The sequence below is a fragment of the Buceros rhinoceros genome, unplaced genomic scaffold (assembly GCF_000710305.1).
Source record: "Buceros rhinoceros silvestris isolate BGI_N320 unplaced genomic scaffold, ASM71030v1 scaffold4140, whole genome shotgun sequence".
NCBI classification, from domain to species: Eukaryota; Metazoa; Chordata; class Aves; order Bucerotiformes; family Bucerotidae; genus Buceros; species Buceros rhinoceros.
In genome coordinates this window covers 1-16,772 of record NW_010391127.1, presented here as the reverse complement: position 1 = coordinate 16,772, position 16,772 = coordinate 1, and the positions used below count along the sequence as shown (strand labels likewise).

At 41.6% G+C, this 16,772-nt stretch overlaps 1 protein-coding gene across 1 annotated transcript in view; it reads right to left on the bottom strand.

Moving 5' to 3' along the window:
* LOC104496986 (uncharacterized protein KIAA1958 homolog) overlaps window positions 1-16,767 on the bottom strand; it is a gene marked incomplete at its 5' end in the record, with an annotated part of 21,132 nt that extends 4,365 nt beyond the window's left edge. The window contains one exon of the mRNA XM_010140194.1: window positions 16,611-16,767. Within this exon, the coding sequence (XP_010138496.1) occupies window positions 16,611-16,767 (157 nt within the window). The remainder of the gene's footprint in view (window positions 1-16,610) is intronic.
* Between the last annotated feature and the right edge of the window lie 5 nt (window positions 16,768-16,772).

The following is a 16,772-nucleotide window of genomic DNA, read 5'->3' as shown; positions in this document are numbered from 1 at the left end:
TGCTGAAAATACTGAAAACGCACTTAGGTATCTACATTAGTTCCTTGACTACTGCAAACATAAACCTGTTTGGTCTTGAGCTTCCATTGTTTACAGTATCATGAACTCTTCAGAGTGCATGGGTTTCAAACCCTGGTAAAAGCACAGGGGAAAAAGATCACGAAGTGCTCCTCAATATAAGAGAACATCTCTGGATGAGGAAGGACCTGAACTGCAAATCTCTGAAGGACAGGAGAGTGAAGAAGAGTTATCTATGCTTGCACCTTTCTTATACTCTTCTGTAGGTGTCTGTTGTTAGGCTCTAGGAAGTCAGATACTCTCATGTTATGCTCTAATTTGTCTTGGCTAGTAAAACGGTCTGAACCAACCAACCAAAAATTACTGTCATCGTTGATCTACCAAGCCAAACTAACCTTAATGCCTTTTCCTCGTCAGAACACAACCTCTGGTGTTGGTAGTGCTGCTACACCTGTTTTACAGACTACGAGCAGAAACATAAAAAAATAAACCGGAGATACATTTCCTGAGATCCTACCCCCTCAGCTGCATCACTGCACAAAGGACCTGGCTGGAGCTCTCAGGTTTCCTATCTGATCCCACACTGGAGTTTAATTTCCAAGAAAACCAGAACATGGCAGAAAAAGCCAGTGAAACCCACCCTATTGTGGGATCTGGGGTAAGCTTCCAACTAAGAGTTTGAAAAAGTGCCGAGTACTTTAGATGTCCCAGTTTAAACGTAGCCATAGAGATAAAGTGACCTGGAAGAGATTAAATGGACAACTTAGTGGGAGCCAAACATCCCAGGCTAGCTGACAACTATGAGATGATCCCTCTCACAGCACAACAGCTGCTCTCTGAGCTTTTCATAATCTGATCTTAATGCCGCCAAGACAATGTTATCAGCAAAGTTACCAAATTCAGGACTGTTTTTATTTCAGCTTGCAAACAAACACACACTTAGACTCACTGAAAAGGACATAACCTCCGCAATTATGTACAGCAGGGTAAAAGGCACTTGCTTTCTTGACAGACAGATGCAGACTGGTAATGTTCAGAGAGCGTTTGTAAGTTTAGTGGGAGTCATACACTTGATCAAGTCATGGGCAAGGGAAGGCTGGGGGACCCTCTCACAAACCTTCCCCCCTGGAAACAGTGTTACTGCTTCTGGGGAGTGGAAGCTCCCCAGCCAGGAGTGGGCTGAATGCCGCTGTCCTACCATGACATCCCAGAGAATCAGTCCTCCTCCTGCATGCAAAACTTGGAAAGCTGAGAGCTGGTTTTCACTGTATCACAGGAATAACCAAGTGAAAGCCATTCTCCCGTTTTGTCACTGAAAAGCAAAGGTGACGGTAAGCGCAGGTGGTCTTGCCAGCAGAAGCACCTCTGAGCATCTGCAGAAACACTCTGAAATTAAGAGACGGGCCAATGATATTTTTGGCATGGTTACTGTCTGGTATGGACTAATCTCCTTGGGGCAATTCCTACACACACACAATAGTCAAAGGCTTATGTCAAAAATACGTATGTTTTAATGTAATTATTTCATATCCAACAATAACCATTTATTTAGGAAGTCCGAAGGCCAAATAAAGCATGCTTCCTGTGCCATAACAATCACACTTAATTTAGCTTAGGCTTGGGGAATCGAGAGAAAAAGAGTGGGGGAAAACCCAGTGACTGCCTGGGGCCTTTCATCACATTTTGACATCTAACAGCTTCCGCCCTCTGCCGGATCAAAGGATTAACTTGTTAGCTGCAGATTACTCAAGTAGAAGAAGGTGCTCCTGCACCTTTTCTTAAATTTCTGCCCTACCCATATGATGCTGCTACTAATTTCTATTTAACAATTGAATTTCCACTACATTAAGTCAAACTCTATGTAGTTACACACTTTCAGGGAAGGTTTTCAGTAGCATGTAAAATCTGTAGTATGAAATTTATTAATTGAAATCTAGTCATGAAAGGTATTTTCTGGCAAAACCAAATTATGCTTCTATTCAAACAAAATGATCAGTAAAATATTTTATGATTCTACAATGATGTTGAAGAAAAAAGGATGCAGATTGCAAGCAAATGAGCATAAGAATGTTTATGTATTGGTATCTCCATGAAAGAGTCACTAAAATAAACTTTGGTCATCTGTAAATATTTTGCAAGATACAAAATGGTCTGATAAATGGACGCCTGCTCACTAGTGCTGGTTTTCAGTTTGTGTTCACTTTCTCTGAAAAGTTACAAGGTGCAATTTGGCTGCCAGCAGAATCAACAATAAAATTAAAATCAGTACTAATGGGACTACTGCATGACATGGGATTAAGAATATATGTCTCCTTATGACTGACTGGATAGACCTTTTACAGAGTGGGTATTACCAATGCCTAATGAATGGTACAGAACAGCAGCGCTCTAAGGACTTTGATTTGTAAAAGGCTCCCTTCCTTCTCCACCTGATTGCACGTGACATCTGAGCTGTTTCAACACTAAGGTTCTAAAATTTCATTTTCTAAATAAAAAATATTCTAATTTGTTCAAAATATGATCTCCACGTCATCTGTTTATCTGGTTTTGGTTGCCTAGGGGAAAAGACAAATGTTGCATGCTAGTTTTACCTCACATTTCACTTCTTCCACTAAACTCTTAGAGAGGTACTTCTGGGGTATTTCTGACTGTAAAAATTCTGGTCTCCTTTCCAAGCTGTTCTGTGATGCACTGGTGTGAAATGCTGCTATGCAAAATGGGATGCATTTCTTCTGTACCCCAACAGTGGAGCTCCTCAGTTCATATTTACTCACATTCTACCTCCATTTTATAGGAACAAATATACTAACCCCAGCTCTCCCAGGCTTGTCCAACACTTCAGCACTTGACAGCAGGAAGCTACTGCTGCTCTCCAGGGCTCAATATGGGGAACAGCAGAAGTAGAAGTCATTTTGCAGGAGCACTGGAGATGGTATTTTGGTGATGTCCAGCCAAAGAGTACTCAGCTCACAGCTGGACTGGAGTCTGCCATTTTAGCTGCCCTGTTCCAAATCAGACACCTTGATTATAACCAACCCTGGAGCCAGCTCCAGGTCTATCTGCCCTGCTTCATCCCTCTCTTATTTCCATATGACCTAATACCTTTACAGGACGCTTATTAAAAAAATTCTTTGGACCCTTATGTAATTGACTGAGGCTCAGGGACCCAACTCTTCACAGAGGTGGAGGATATAAAAGTAATGTTTGGAATTTTCTATATTGCAAACCTAAAAACATTAAAAAATTTTAAAAAAAAGGTGAAACCCCTTTCCTTTTAAAATAAATGATTAAACTTTCTTCAACTATGTTTACTTCCAACACATAACTGCTTCTCTTTCAGAGTTCAGGTTAAAAAAATCGGATAGATTGGTGAAACTGGAGTGCTGCTGGAGTTAATAAGTGGCAATGTAGAATGTGAAGCAAATGTCAGCTTTATGTTGAGTACGCATCTTGGTATTCAGCCATAAAATGTTTGAAAATTTTTCAACCAATTTATGGCTAACTCCACTTTGAAAACTCAAAGTACTGATTTCAGTTCCAGGCTAAAGACAAGAGGCGTTTTTTGCCAATGATTTTCTTCAGGTTAAACATTTAACTCTGGAAAACAGAATTCTGTTTCACCCAGGACTTAGCAACATGTTGAAATGTTGCCCTTTCAAGCATGTTATTTACTTCATGATGTGTGGCAGAAGGAATTCAAGGAGTATGTCAGTGATTGCCTAACCCGCCCTGACACTGGAAGCTGGGTGATGCACAGCAGAAATGATGCACTCGTTTTTTTAAGAAGACTTGACTGGCTTGGCGCCACTCCAGAAAGTGCTGCACACACATCCGCAGCAGAGTTACCTGTTTTCCTCCCAAGTAAGTTTCTAATTCAACAAAGCCTATTTTAAGTGCATTCTGGATTGGGGTCCTTGTTATTTATGTTTGTGTCAAAATGTAGAAATCAACTGGACTGTCATATGTTCAGAAGGTAGAAAAGGGGCACAACTGAATAACGTTTATATCTGTAAGGTGATATTCTAAAGTTACTAAGAGAAAAAATAGGAAGAAAAAATCAAAATGAGAAGATTGATATCTGAGAAAGATCTGAGAAACACCTTTGTTGAATTAAGCTTATAATTTAAAAATTAATGAAGCATCAGGGGAAAAATATAAATTCTCATGGCAAAACCTATTCCTTAGATAAAGAAAACAAGAAGCTACTTCACATGCTCACACAAGAGAACACCAGATTTACATGTTTAAACAGATCTGAAAAGCACTGAATGCTCAACCCAGCAATTTAACTAGCTGGCTGCTTTGCACAAAATCACAGATACAAATTTATAAGGCATTTTGGAAAATTTGGCACAGTGGAATTTTGTGCCTGCCTGCAGTTGCAAACCCTGTGGAAGAACAGTAAGGAACAGAACACAAACACGTATCCCCTCTATAGTTTAGTCTTCTCTTTACATGCCATCTCACAACACCAGAGGCTTGCCATATGCTCAGCTATGGCCTACCACCAGCTTTAACGTCATTGCGTCTACGAGCTAACTCTAATAGGCATAGTTGAGAAAGCAACGCAAGAAGTCTTGAAGGGATGAGCCAGGGCTATGAAGTTTGCTTGGTTTTGATTCACTCCAGACAGCAGCCGAGAAGCAAAGTTGGGAAATAATGGGAAGAAAATAAAGACGAGGAGGAGAGAAGGGAGAATCAGAACAAAGGGATATGAAAAAAAAAAAAAATAAACCAACACTGAAGAGAGATTAAAAACAGATGAGGATCCTCATCATCTGAAATCTAATTTATATCACTGTTTCAGAACGAGGCAGTCTAACAGGGGAAATGAGCAGTGAAACAAAGAGAAGGAGTTATGTAATAAAAATTTTATTACATTAATGATAATAAGCTGCACTTTAAGACCTGGCCAAAGCATATTCTTAAATCAAGACAAGAATGTAAGCAGTTTCAAACTTAGAAGCATGAGGCCCACATGACTGTAATTAACATAATAAATTATGCTGTGGAGCTCTCTACACAGGCTGATAGTGCTTAGTTGATACATTGCTTATTAGACATTGCAGACGTTTCTCCCTCTACGTTATTAAAAGTGCCACTGGCAGTGAATCAAAAGATACCCTTTTCTGTTCTGGCTGAACTATCTACTGCAGGAAATAGTGTTGGGAATAGGAAATAGGAAACGTGTTGGGACCTCATGCCACCGACTTCTGACAAAACAGCTCACAGCACATGCATCCCAAAGACCTGCATTTCAGTACCTTTTCTGCCTCCCCCATCTTTAATTAGGCAAAGTACGTGAATTGCCTTGCTACCAAGCTTGCAGTTTTAATTCTGAAATTCTCTGTTGGTGATTTTGCCCAACCAGACCAATTTGCTTTTAACTTTCTGCACTGTATATTCTCCAGTATTAGCAAGCTATGAAGTGCACACGTAGGGCAGAATTTCAAGGCCAGCTCTTTATGCAATTCTCCAGAGAGGATGAAGCGCAACATCTAAAGTGACAGAGCATCTAAGGCAGACTTTTTTAGCCTACTTTTCTGTTTCAAGCCTGTGCTGAGAATACTCTCCTCCTCATTTTTAGAAAATATGATGCCTTTGAACTTCACCTAAACCTTTGCAAACTCATCATATTAGGAAGGGGTGGAAATTCAAAGATGTAAAGGTCCTACAAGGCTGGGAGAGACTCAACAGCTGGGCAGAGGGTACACGAATACATCCCAGCTTGTGGAGAGGCCACAGACCTCAGGGATCAGACTCTCTGCTAGGCAGCTGCTCACACGCCCTGGCTAACCAAAGTGCACACAACATATCCAGGCTTTTGCCAGGACAAGGAGTCCCAAGCGGCAGAGAATTGCCAGCTCTGGAAATTCTGCACAGAGAGGACAGAAAGAGATAAGGAATGAGCATTTGTCAGACACCAGGCTGCTGTTCCTGGTACAACTCATTTATTTCTATCCTTACGATAATTTGATTGAATAGATACTTAGTCACATTTTGCAGCTCTACTTGAGTAAAGTCTCTTTAAATAAATCAAATTTCAAATTTTTTCTAGCTATGTACCCACATAGAGAGCACACATACACACCTCTTTGCTGCTCAGAATGTTGTTACTATTTCTTTTCTGTAATTACTTTGTCAAAATTTTTGTGTCAGGATTGTATTGTTATTTCTATAGAAGTAATCTATTCTATATAGGATACAAAGAATAAGCTCCCCCGATACTGAATGTTTTCCTATCTAAACCGACACCAACTACTTAATGTAAGAGGTGACATGAGGTATAGTTTAATAGATATAATTATGGATGCATGTTATACATATATATGGCGTGACAGTGATGTATTTAACAACTATACAAGTCAATGGTAGATGGGACAAGTTATATATCAAACTGTAAGTTTTCTGAGGGCTACCTGAAATCAGGGAAGAAGAAACAGAGACAAAAAAACATTTCTTCATACAGAGAAAAAAAGCAATGTAAATCTGGGAGCAAAAAGTAAAATGTATCAGCTACAGGCATGAATGCTGCACTGTAATAAAAAGAACTAGTTTTCCTGTCTGTTAATTTGGTTTTTTTGAATGTATAGCCAGTAAGAGAGAGAGCAAGACCCAAGCAACTGTCAGCACTCCATTTCCCAAGAGTCAATGACAGAAAAAATCCCCATAACCTGGCACGTCCACATGACTGAAGGACAGAGCTCACCACAATCAGAAGAGTGATCCAAGTTATGGACAACATTAAACTATTTCCATTCAAAAACATACACGCTTCTGCGACTCATTCACACTGCTATCCTTGACCAGCCACAGTAGTAATGCAGAATTAGGCAGATACCCAGTAAAGAGAGAGGTGAGCGTAACCAGAAGATTGAAGCAAGTTATTCAAAGATCAGAAAAGTACGTCTTTTTCTTTCACAGGCTTGATCTTTGGGTACGGGTGTGCCCTGCTTGAAATAATTCAGTAATACAGCACACTCAGCTTTTGCTCTGGGGTGATGTGACCTGGGTCAAAATAGCTGAGAATCAGGTTTTTCCTTCAATAAAACAGAAGGACAGCTTTTTTTCTCCCACAAAGAAGAGTCAGGGCAAGTGATTAAGTATTATTAATTCATAGTTGTACTGTTTCAAGTGATGTTTTCATGATGAAGCCCTAGCTAAGGAAAAGCAACAACAGATAACAGCGTCATTGCCAGTCTAAAGATATCCTGAGTTTAATCAACAGGAACTCAGTGTTTCTCTCTGTACATGTGCACTCGCTGTTTAATCAAAGTTAATGGGACCAATAGGTATATGCTAGAAGTATGATGCAGCCAATGCACTTAATGGTCAATGTATAACTAAGCACGTAACCTAAAGCTTTCATGAGACACAGCAAGGTCCTCAGCATCACTTTTTACACACATGCATGCAAGAAGCCCTGTTCCCAGAATCCCACCAGCAGCAGGATTCAGTGCAGCCAGGACCTGGGGACTGCTGCCTCTAACGCAACGTCCATGTCATCATCAGCATCCTGTCATTTTTAGAGCAGCATTGCTTGGCTCCAGACAAATACGGACTCATCTGGGAAGCAGAAGTACAGATCTGCTCACCATTGCACAGAGGCCATTAGTCACATACAAGCTGTTCAGAACAACCAAAGTCGAAAGCAGCTTTTGTATCACCAGTCCATGGAATGTTCCAGCAAGAAAGGTTCATCAGGGAAAGCAGGCATTTTGGTTTCTCTTCCTTGAGGCTCTGCTTCAGTAGCCTGGTTCAATGATTTCTGCAAACAGCGTGGGCATATGCTTCATTTAAGCATACTTTATCAAAGAAAGATAAATTTTCGCATATTTCAGTGCTTCCAGGATTTTAGCAATCACTGCTCTGTGCTGTGCCAGCAATGATAGAATATGTGCATCACGTTTCTGTTTTCTTTTCTGGAAAAACTCACACAAGAATTTCTGTATTCAAAGTTGTTATCTTGCTTAAATAAGACAGAAAATACACTCAATAATTTTTACTGATCTGTTTCATGCTCAAGCAGGCCCTGGGTACACAGCAAGAACAAAAAGATAACATGACAGAACAAGACTCACTAAGAGGGAAATAATTTAGCTAGGAGGAAAATGGGAGAAATGAGAAGTCACTGTGTGCTGGCTGGCAGAACTGCTTATGCAAAACTGGCATGCTCCCACCACGGAGACAGGTGAAAACAGTTCTTCCCAAGGTTTACTGATGCTTCAGCTTAGACCTTGAATACACATGTGAAATATTCTTATGTAGATATATTTACTGAAGTACTGATGTCAAAAGAACAAGGTTAAAAGTTTAGCAAGAAGTTTCAGCTGGGACATGACTGAGACATCAAGGGAAGTACGTGATCTTGAAGAAAACGCGAAACAAAACCATGTGTCTTACGTGTTCTTTCACAGTAGACATAGGATATCAAAATAAATAACTTCTGGACAAAAGATGAGCCAAGAGTGTATCCTAAACTAATCTTGGGTAATTACAATGCTAAAATAGACATCCTGAATGTCATAACGAGCATGATAATTACAGATCCTTCCCGAACCTCCCCAAAATATTTTAATCATTAGATAACACACATATGTAGTAGGATGAGTAGGGAAATATGACTAACCAATCAAGTGTCTCATGTTATTATAAATACTGCGTGCCTTGGAATGGCGGGTGTGGCAGCTGTTGTTAAGTGCCTGGCACTCTATTCCGCAGAACAGAAATAAAGCAAGAATCTCCACTCAGTGTGCTGACTGGCTTTTTGCACAGTGGGTGAGTGCAAACCCTGACTAGGGGTAACACTACCAGCCTCATCCAGAGTGGAAAACCACTCTCAGAAAGTATCCTGACCTAAAATGCCTACTCCTGTAGTCTCTCTCTGCCCCAGCACCCCATTCAAAAGTGCGTATCTGGGCCTTTCCAGGGTCAGTGTCCTCTTGGCTGCTGTGCTTCATCTCCTCTGCAGATCCCAATCTGATCCTGCCTTGCCTCTCTTTCATTACTTAGGCTCACAAATCATAGGACGAAAATAGCTCCAGAATTAAACAGAGCAATTACAAAGACCACACAAAGGAAACAGATCTCTGATCAAGACCTCCATATTAAATAATCTTCTATTTCCTAAAAACAAAGTCATGTTCAGTACAGACTCATCCAGTTTCCTTTGTTGTCTCCCTGTGTTTTCAGGACAGCTGGAACCAGCAGAGACCTTATTTTCTTCCTTTATATACCAGTATCACAAAACACAGCACAGTCGTCCGTTTAAGACAGCTTTAGTGAAATGGAAAGCACAGCAATTAGTTCATGTTAGACTTGCAAAAGTGATTGTTTTCTGCTTCTCACTTGTGCTTCGTATTTTTTGCTTTTCTGCCTTTCATGGTGGGGCGATGGCAGAAGAGGGTACATTTCTAAGTTTGAAATGAGTGGTGATGCTCCAGAACATAACCATTCATTGAAGTGGGCAGTTTCTCTTCTGATATGACACACCATCTTACTTAATACTGTTTACGCTATGGTACTTTGAACTAAAAATATACATCTAAACGATGTGTCAATAATTCTCGGTGATGCAATTCCTTTATTCAGAATCCCAGAGAATATTCCCAAGTGTTTGGCAGCTGAACTTGGTTTGATCAGACTTAATCCTTGTCCTGGTTTGAGCTGAAGCTTCCTTGTTTTGGGAGATGGACAAATAGAATTATTCCATGCAGTACAATAATTCTGCATTTAATTGGTTAAGAGAGTCAGGTGAACATAACGTTACATTGGGAGCCCTTAAAAGCAGCAGGCTGGGGAGTGTCGCTCTCTCGGACTCCAGACGGCTTCATGGAGGGAGCCCTGCTGCGAATCTGCTGGCCCAACCAGGCTCGACTAGGCCCGACCTGTCGAACAACCGGGGCCGAGACCTGAGGGCCTGCACCCCCAGATCGCTGAGGATCACAGACTGTGAACTATTCCTGCCGTGATTCCCGTCTGAAATCGGGTGAGACATTCGGACTCCCGGCTGTTCCGTGCAGGGAGTTTTGCTGCAGTTTTCTCGCTGTGCAGAGTTTCCCCCAACCCCTCTCACCACAAGACGAATTTCACTTTCTCTGTCTGGAAGCAGCTGCAAGGTTTTCACTCCCCCCTCGCTGTTGGATGCCTGCCAAGAGATCTGACCTTGAACAAGACTGTTAAGAACTCTGGTTATCTAAGTCCTCTCTTCTTCGTTTTTTTTCCCTTTCTCAGTTTGTGCATATGTATAGTAGTGTGGATTTGTTGTTTATTAAAAGTTTGTTTCAGTTTCCCAAATGCAGACCGAGGTGTGAATTCTCTTCTTTCCCCTTAAACCCTTTCTGTCTCTAGCGAGACAAAGGGGATTGTTAAGGAATTCGAGGAGTTGTTACCTCAGTCCCTCGACCCTTAGCAATCCTTAAAAACTGCTCGGGTCTGGCTGCAATAGATCTTTCTGAGGGTACAGATTCAAAACCCTTCTAGCTACAGGCAAGCAACTTCCACGGACTGCATGGAAACTACCATTCTTTAGCTGTTACAGAGAAATCAATAGGCCTGTGCTGCTTTTATTGCAGGAATACAATTCTAATCCCATCCCTATACATCTCTCACTCAGCGTGAATACTCCTGAATGGTTTCCTCCAAAACGTATACACATCTATCTATCAAATAATGCTGCTGCCAGGAGACGTCTCTGTGTGCTATAGGTAGTTCCACTTGGAGGAGGTCCATGCTGATCAGGGAAACAAGACCTGACATCAAGAAAAGAGGCAGCCTAACCTCTCTTGTGCCCAGCTGCTTTGATGAACACAATATTTAGGACAACAAGAAGATCTCCCTCTACTTGACAGCTCCACTGCTGGCATTAGCTTCTGTTTCTGTAAGCTATTTCCGCTAGAGAAAATAGATGTGGAACCAAAAATGGTGATAAATACATTTATAAAGTACAAAGAAAACCTAAAAATATCGCAATACTTGCTAAGTCTTCATTTCAGTGTTCTCCTGCAAGAATTAATCAATAACTTGATAATGCTTCTCGTAGGAATAGGTTCATAAAAAAACATGCTTGTATTGGAATTATTAGTATTATGGTTTCATATTTTTAAGTTTTACTGTTATGCTGTATACCCAGATGATAAAAGCAGATAGATGACTACTTTGTCAAGGCTTGATTTCCCCTTTTTATGAGACTGTCCTGTGTTTAAACAGAACTCCGTTACAATATTGCAAAGATAAGTAAAATCAGCCTCATTAGCAGAATTTCGAGAATAAAGCCCCCAAAACATTCGTTTATAATTTAATAGCATTTGAATACAGATAATTAAGGGTGGGAGTGGGCTGGCAAATCCATGCTGCAAGATCAGAAGGCAGAAGGTGGTTAATCAACTCACTAGCTTCCTTGTTCTGATAATTAAAACTCAAATGATCTAATTTTATTCTTCTAAATAAGCCAGGCTTTTGCAACTTAAAAAAAAAAAGGTACTATGCTTTTTCTAATTATTGTAACTCAGCACTTACTACTTTTAGCTCAGCTACTACAGCAAGAATAGACATCAATTATGGGACCTAAAGAGCCACCAGTGGACTCAGAACTCTTCAGTCCAACACAAAGGGGAAAAGACTGTCTCACCCTTAGATATGTTTAACTGTTCTCTTGTCCACATTCAGCAGCGTATGTCCCTTGTGGCAGGCTTCAGCGGTCACTTTAGCCAAAAGTCATCAACCTCTGTACGTAAATTACAGAGACTGATCAGTAGTTATCTGAGTGTTCTTGGACGAGCTTAAACAAAGTTTTGTAACTTACTTTTGGCATGATTATTTGCCTTGTGTTACATTCGTTCTTGGCACAGTTCCACTGGACTTGGAAGAATTACAGCCGAGATTAATTTGGTCTTCCTGCAAGTATAGCTGACGCTTTGTATACCTCTAAAAAAGGCATTTTTTTTTCTTTTGCACTTCTTTGGAATGTGCTAGCTGACACATTTTTTCCTGTAAACAGTGATTTACAAGTTTAAGCTAAACCTAGTCAAAACCGGCAGTTCTTGAGGTGTGGGGGACTTCTTCTCTAAGTCTTGTAACACTCTGATGCTCATTTAACAGCTCCTAATCCATAAATCTTATGATCACACAATGACGTCTGCTCCCATTTAATTTAAACCCACACAGCTGCAGAAAGGGAGAGGAGAGGAAAGGGATTTTGATTGCAGAAAAAAAAAATTAAATATTTCACCTAAAAGCTCTATGTCAACATCAGACAATCCCCAAATGCACTGCATTTTATAATGATCATGTTCAGATTATTCGAACCCCTGGAACCAAGAGGGATGACCACACTGGGAGCAATGCAAGAGTCAACCCACGTTAGGTGCCAGTCATGAAAGGCTGCAATCCCTGCTCACACCTTTCTGTGATGTGAGCATGGGACCAGAACAACATCTTTGCCCAAGTCACCTGGCTAAGCTGATCACCAGGCACTAATCCTGACATACCAGCTATCAGGGATCCTAACATACCAGCTATAGAAAATAAAATAACAGGGAGGAGCTCAGAGCAAAGTTATCGGGGTCAGCAAGTCTATGTACTTCCCTCAGCACCGTCCACCATGGCATGCATTCAACTGCCAATACCTTTTGATAACCACAGCAGAGGGGTAACACAGCAGTGTGGCACGCAGTCTAAGCAAGCAGTGGTACTTGTGGTCAGCCTGTCTCCCTTTCAAAATCTGCAAACACCGGTACATGTGAAACATCACCCAGTAGCCCGGTGAGTTCAATGATGGATATGCACGATGGCACTGTGATGGTACCCACAGAACACAATTTGCCACATCTCTGACAGCAGTAACAACCCTAGTCACTTCATTTACAGCATGTTTTATTTTGCATCTCTACTCACTAGCCAGTTCTTTCTGCACATTTTGTACATATGTATTTGACATCTTCTTAGCGGTATCCTTAGGGAACATTTTGCTCCTGTATTTATAGTGCTGGACTTTTGCTGGACCAGAGACGTCTTGCTGCTCTCTCTTGTTACTCCAAAGTAACACCTTCAACCTCAGTCTTCAGGTGGAAAGTGAATACTCTCCATAAACATTTCACCAATTCTGCTAATGAAGTCCTACCTCTTTGAAAATCAAAACTTGCCTTCCTACACAATAAGCTCTATCCTCCCTTGAGTCACAGTCTTTCTCCATATCCTTCTGCAATAACACACAATCTCTTCCACTCATGGTTTCAGACGTCCAAATGTCACTAATTTCTCTAGGACGCATGTACTGCATCCAAACGAAAGCACCAGGTTTCTTACTCGCCTTCCATCTTCACTGATGTGGCCTACCTTGCCCTTGCTGGTTCTTCAATATAGAAAACAGACCAAGTATCAGCAAAGGGAAAAGACAAAAGAGGCTGCTTGGGAAGGAGAAATTGCAGAAATTTCCTGCTCTCTGCCATTGCAAAAATCTCTCTCTGATCAGATGTAGGTCCTCTCATTTTTTCCACTATAAAAAAGGACTAAATAGTACCTACGTCTATTCTTGAAGGCTTTGCTAATGAAGTGGTAAGGAACAATCTGAAAATTCACAGACGAAGGTCTACTCATCAGGGATGAAGTTTAACAAAAATAATTCAGTCTTTTCCACATTGCTTAGATGGAGACCTGAACCCGAGAGAAATCAGTGTCTAACCTCACTGAATCTTCACTTGGATGCCATTTCACTTTTAGATCACAATGTGGCTTAAACTGGCCTAAGCTAACATACATCACCAAGACTTTTGATTTCATGGAGAATCTCACTCAAACTTTCACGACCTAAGAGATTGCCAGGCATGGCAACTACTGGCTGTGTCTCTGTGCAAAGTACTGTTTCTTACTGGTTCGATTACGTCCTTTAATCACAACTTCTCATTTAAGGCTTTAGTCCAGCAAAGACCTCATGAACATAGAACCAGTTCTAATGGGAACAGGAGCAAGACTTCACGTATTATTTTAAAATTAAGCAACCCTTTGTAGGGGACAAGGCAGAACCTAAACTCACGGCTTACTTTCAGCTGTGCCTTTGTTAGTCAAGCATCCACCAAGTCTATTAATAATAGATTTAGGCTTCTTGGTATAATTATTTCCTGCCTTTTTTTACATTATACTATTCTTATATTACTATAAGAATTATAGTCATCCTTGTTTCTGTCTGTTTAGGACAGAAACATTTTTACATAGGATAAACATCCTCTTGTAGTTCAGTATCACTCTAATTTCATTTATCATGCACTACTTCCAGAACATCACTTTTTGTTAAGGCACAACCTAACAAAATCACTGTATGTGAGCAACCACCTTACTCTACTCTTCAATCAGATCCCCACATTCTGTCTGCAGGAAACTGATGTGCAGAAATAACGCATCTGTAATCAATTCACTTGCCAACATTCCCCACTTTCCTGCGACTTGAAGATTTATTAATGCCAGCACTTCTTTCGCAAAGGAGCAGGCCCTTTGGAAATCAGAGACTTTACTGACATGAGTATCAAGTTTTAGTGGTATGTCAATCATTTTACTCTAAGTAAAATGCAGCTACCTATGAGTACAATAGCAGCATATTATAACAACGCTATACTGGGCTGAGGAGAGGAACTGCATAACATTTTTTGAGAAAAACACAAGAAATTTAAGTATTGAGAATGTAACTGACTGAACTGGAATTTGGACAGTACACCAAGATAACATCGCTGTCTATGCAAGAAGTGCTAGAGGTTTGAGGGCTGATTTATGGGTGTAAATCCACTGTCCTCACATCGAGACACTACACATGGATCAACCCTGCTCTGGAAACTATACAAGTGTGAAAATGCTGTGCTGCATCCATTCTTGTACAGATTAATCCTAGCAGTAACAACTACTGACCTTTTTTGGCTTCTGAGGCCCTGGTAAAAGCAGTTCAAAAGGGTTTGGCTTTTTTAGTGCATCTGTTGAAAGTAAATCACCCTTCCAGAGAGCACACACCTACATGGACAAATCCTGCCTAGGTTTGCATTCCATTGTTCCAGCTTGCAAGTTTGAGACTCAGTAGGTTGTAGGGGCAGATTGGTAGAAATCAGTTCTAGTACACGAAGCAGTGTACTAGATACGCTACCAACTGAGGAATGCAGGGTAAGGAGGTTTACCAGGCATCCTGTGTCTTCCACAGCGAGCTGAGCAGAATCAGCTCTAAACCAGAGAGAGTTTCATAAGGGAATTTTAACAAGGGATGTTACGTGACAGGACTGCTGCAGAGTAACATCTCAAAGATGCAGTCATGTAGAAATGGGTGCCAAAGAAGAATCTGCTGTAACTAAGGCAATTATCATAACTTATTTATTTCTAACACTTAGTGGGTTTTACTTAGGAAAACTGGGTATTTAATTTTCCCATTGTTTTATTTGGCAATAAGATCTGCAGCTCTTGACAATTAATAGGTTTACTAGCGCTGACTCAGGTTTCAGGGTGTTGAGGTTGAAGTATCATCCGGACTGCTAAAGTAATTTTTTTTAGTGCTTACAGTAGTTGCTACAGGGACCGCATATAGTCAATTTTTCCCCCCTCCACTCTTTGGCTCTACTCCATCTTACCAGACACTATAGGCTAAACCAGCAAGGGAGCAGATGGAAAACTCGCTCCTGCCCTCACCTCCTCTTGGGATGGCACCCTCACCAGATCAAAGAGCACTCAGGTTCAGAGGGAGCTGGGGAGTCTGCTCAAGAAACACATTTCTTCCCACTCCAGAAGACCTACAACCAACACTGAGTTACTCTGTACATAGGACAATAATTCTGCAGATGTTTACTGTTTTAACATGCTCTGTATCTGATAATGTTGATCTCTTTGTACCAATTCTTAGTGCTCTGGCAGTAGCAGGAGATGAAAAACATGAAGAACATGGGATATGAGAATTTACACCGAGAACAGGAAAAGAATGTATTTTTTTTTCTCCTGGATTAAACTTTAAGTATTGTCAATTTCATGGTTAGGGTTGTGGTTGTCCTCCTTGTCTCTGCAGACTGCTCTGATTTACAGATCCAGGAAACTGTTTCATAAAGATTTACAGAAGCACCAACCTCTCTCCAGGTACTCTCCTGGTGCCTCCCTTTGCCTCTCCATGTCAAACATCACTCTTCTGACTGGGCAGAACCCGTCCCCCAATTCTAGGCTCCACTGGCTAAGACCACTTCTTGCTGGTTCCCAGAAAGAGTGCATGGCCAGGTTGCATGACCTTCCTGCCTGTGCATGCAGCGAGGCGGCTGCATGCCCTCTCCCATGACACAACTGCACCCAAAATAGACCTGTAAACCTGTCCTGAAAGAGCGTTTTCCCTATGGCAGTGGTGTACTTTCTCGCAGGGGCTGCTTCCGGCCTTCGCTCAGCTGAGCTCTCCTAAATTCCCTTCCAAGCTGGGGCAGGGCGGGGGTGGGGCGTGTGTCTCTACCTACCAACTTACAAGCTGGTGGGACTGAGGCACCCTTGTGCAACGTAGCCCCTCCTCCCAGGCCACCCCCTCACTGTGTCACACCTGGGGGGACACCCCCTAAACGCCACTGCCCCTCAATTCCTGCCCAGTGTCCTACCTGGCATTGACTGTGCCGCTGCCTCGGGGGTGGTGGTGGGGGCAGCGTGGGGCTGCTGCTGGCTGGAGCTGACCTCGGGCTCGGTGCTCACCGAGGGTGAGCCGGCCACCTCACCGCCGGGGGCCGGCTGTGGGGCGAGTGGAAGGGTCTCTTCAGTGGCTG